This window comes from Myotis brandtii, unplaced genomic scaffold, assembly GCF_000412655.1.
Source record: "Myotis brandtii unplaced genomic scaffold, ASM41265v1 scaffold966, whole genome shotgun sequence".
Taxonomy (NCBI): Eukaryota; Metazoa; Chordata; class Mammalia; order Chiroptera; family Vespertilionidae; genus Myotis; species Myotis brandtii.
Genome location: NW_005372000.1, coordinates 473640 through 477211, shown reverse-complemented (window position 1 = coordinate 477211; position 3572 = coordinate 473640). Strand labels below are relative to the sequence as shown.

At 56.7% G+C, this 3572-nt stretch overlaps 1 protein-coding gene across 1 annotated transcript in view; it reads right to left on the bottom strand.

Annotated features, from left to right (window-relative positions):
* The window catches only part of SMPD1 (sphingomyelin phosphodiesterase 1, acid lysosomal), a gene marked incomplete at its 5' end in the record, with an annotated part of 4490 nt that extends 922 nt beyond the window's left edge, over positions 1–3568 (bottom strand). The window contains 5 exons of the mRNA XM_005886267.2: positions 47–192; positions 351–427; positions 710–881; positions 1746–2518; positions 3362–3568. Of these exons, the coding sequence (XP_005886329.1) occupies positions 47–192; positions 351–427; positions 710–881; positions 1746–2518; positions 3362–3568 (1375 nt within the window). The remainder of the gene's footprint in view (positions 1–46; positions 193–350; positions 428–709; positions 882–1745; positions 2519–3361) is intronic.
* Between the last annotated feature and the right edge of the window lie 4 nt (positions 3569–3572).

Here is a 3572-nt window from a genome sequence, read left to right as displayed (position 1 = left end):
CCCCCCCCCCCCCCCCATTTCAACAGCTGCCCTCTGCCTCACTCACCAGGATTCAGGCTGATGTAGGTGGTGGCACTGGGTGCCAGGAAAGCTACGGAGAGTGGCCGGCTCAGGGTCTCCTCGTCATAGAAGATTTCAAACTCATCCACGTGGGTGTGGCCAAAGAACTGACCAGCCAAGGTGTTCTCGTACCTAACCAGGGACAGGAATCATATTCAGAAGGGTCTAGGGAGGAGGAGGAATGGACGCCTTCTAAGTACTCGGCCTCCCCACTGGGTTGGGGCAGCAGGAATGTTGAGAGGCTCAAAGGAATTTCACTCTTCATCCTCCCACCCCCACCTCCCTCCTACCTGGCTACAATTCGGTAATAATTCCAGCTCCAGCTTTTCAGGCAGTGCCCTGGGGGGATGTGGCCAATTATATGCACCTGTGGAGAGAGGTAAGGATGGTTATCGGGCAAGGAGGGGTTCAGACAGCCCAGGCCAGCGGAGTTGGTACTCATCTACACTGACTGGCATTTTTGGCCAGAGAGAGGGTGAGTGAACAAAAGGACTTCTAAGGATGACCTTGAGCAGCACCCCGAGAGAACGCTGTTGTTGGAAGCGTCTCTGCTCACAGATGCTGCAGCTCCAGACAGGAGTCTATTGAGAAGAGCCTGCTGCTCCCCTCGTTGGGCACCGACGCCATCATGCTCCCCACTCTCCCTCACCTTGTCTCCTCGATCCTCAGCAGCCTGAAGCTCTCCCACCAGCCACTGGAGCTGTCCAGCGGGATCTGTGGAGTTGATCAAGAGCCAGAAGTTCTCACGGGAACAAAAATTCATATTGAGAGAGATGAGGCGGAGGCCGGGGCTTGGGGAAAGGGCATAGAACCCCCCAATTCTGAAATAAAGTGAACACAAGGGGTCAACAGTCATTCATAACCCTGGTCCTGCATGCCCAGTCCTGTGCGAGACATTTGGACGGAGGGTGGAGGCATACAGACCATCATCTCTACCCTCAAGAAGCTCACACTTTAGTTCAGCGGTTCTCAACCTGTGGGTCATGACCCCTTTGGGGGTCGAACGACCCTTTCACAGGGTTGCCTAAGACCTTTGGAAAACACATATATAATTACATATTGTTTTTGTGATTAATCACTATGCTTTAATTATGTTCAATTTGTAACAATGAAAATACATCCTGCATATCAGATATTTACATTACGATTCATAACAGTAGCAAAATTACAGTTATGAAGTAGCAATGAAAATAATTTTATGGTTGGGGGTCACCACAACATGAGGAACTGTATTAAAGGGTCGTGGCATTAGGAAGGTTGAGAACCACTGCTCTAGCTGAAGACCAAAGAGCATGATGATAGGGCCTGAGTGACAGGAGAGTGGTTTAGAGGGCTAAGGACTCTAGGAGTTCAGGGTAGAGAGAAAAGTGAGCTAGAATGGGAAGCAGAGACCACTCAGGAAAGATGACATGGGCCTGGGTAAGTTGGGGAAAGGTAGGATGTCAACAGGAGGGGAAGGCATTCTAGAGAGGGCCAACATGAGCAAAGCAGAGGCTAGAAGGAGAAGGTATGCTGCCAGCCCTGTGAGGAGGGTGGCGGGAGATAAGGGTGGGAAGGGAACGAGGGGTCAGATTAGGGAGGCCCGAGAGGAGAGCAGAGGTCAGAGATAATGCCCGGGTTCCCTGCTCCCTTCACTTTCATCCACCTTTCTTTTCCATTCCCGTTTTCCCATGGACCTCAAGTACCTGAGGGTGTGAAGGGCTTCAGCTGGCAGCCAGGGCTCCCATGCCTTGGCCATGGCCTCATAGAGCCAGCAGGAGGATTGGTTGCCCTCTATGAAGGGGGGAGGGAAGCCATTGACGGGTGTGCTCTCGTGGTTGCCCACCGCAGGATACACAGGCACTGGCCCCAAGTACTTCTTCACAAGGGCTGTCACAGTGGTCAGGGCCTGCAGCTGGTCCTGACGAGACTGGTGCCAGACGTTATGGGCGGGGATGTCTCCCGTCCAGTACACCATATCAAAAGGGCCGGCGGGGCCCAGCCCGCTCAACAGGCTCTCCAGAGTCCGCAGGGGCAGGTCACACTTGCTGTACTCGCCCCAGTATCCAGCACCTGGGCGGGAGGGGGGTGGCGGGCCAGAACCCCGGCGGCAACACAGCGGGTCTTCACAGTCAGGGTCTGTGCCCTCCAGGTAGTCCCGATCCCAGTGCAGGTCAGTGAGGAAGAGGACTCGGCTGACAGGGGCACCTGGGGCCGGCGGTTTGGGAGGCTGGGGAGCCGGCTTCGGCACGGCTGGCAAAGAGATGTTCCAAGATGAGAAAATGTCCCAGTGCCCACAGGTGGAGCCCAGGAGCAGGCCACAGGCCTCAGATGGGCTCAGTACTGAGCGTCTCCACACCTCCACCATGTCATCCTCAAAGAGCTGAACGGCTGACTGGCACACGGCGGGGGGTGCGATCTTCAGCAGCTGGCACAGCTTGGTGGCCAGGGAGCCCACCCGGACCACATTATTCTCTTTCTGTGGCAGAAAGACCCGGTGGTGAGAGGTCAGAGTCAGAACACAGGGGCCAGGCCGTCCCCTGGCTACCACCCTGTGGGCCTCCCTATCCAAACTGGGGCTGGACTGGACCGGTGCCACCATGGCGAAGAGACCTCAGCGCCCCCTCTGCCTCCCACAGATGCTGCCCCGTGACTCAGGCAGCACCAGGCCAGCACGCCTCTCCAGCTCCATTTCAGGCCTTTGTTTGCCCAGTCGGCTTTCTCAGGCACAGTTCTTCAGTGTGCCCTGAAGTTTGGGCTGGGCAGGCACAATGACAGACTGTCCAGGGTTTGGAGACACACACAGGGGCAGGGCCCTGCTGATCTGGGGAGCCTCACAAAGTTTGCCTAACAACCAGTACTCATCATAACCCGATCAGGGTCAAGGCGGCCCCAGCTGGTCCTACACCCCTGGATACCTCTTCATTCAAGTCCCTTTTGAGTAGCTAGTACCAGGCACACCCGGATGGGAGTCCCAGTCTCCCCCCGGCCAGTCATCTGCCCTTGGACAAGTGACTTCACCTCCCTGGAAATCTATCCATTTGTAAAACAGAGACAGCAGCAGTAATGAAACCAGCTCGCAGGCCTGCTTTAACCTGTACCAAAAGGCTAGCACAGCGCTCAGCGTATAATTTGCACGGTTCCCTTACTTCACAAGGTCACCATGGAGGCAGGGCGGCGTACAGCCAGGGGTGTCCTTAAAGGAGAACAAATTCAGTGAAGGCTTGTGGAGGCCAGGCTTTCCCCGTGGGGGTGCTCTCGGGCCCCGGGCCCTGGCGCTCTCGGGCCCGGCCTGCTTCCCCACAGCCCCCACAACACTCACCTGCAGTCCGAAGTCGAGGATGGTGAACAGGCTTTTGCAGACCGGGCAGGTGAGATTCCACCATCCAAAGGTGTCCCGGACCTGGGGCGCTAGGCCACTGAAACTGGCGAAATAGCCTTGGGCGGGGAGTGGGTGGGCCGCCGCCGGGGTCCAGAGAGCCAGGGAGGAGAAGAGGGCCAGCGCCATCCCCAGGATCCCCAGGCTGGGGGCC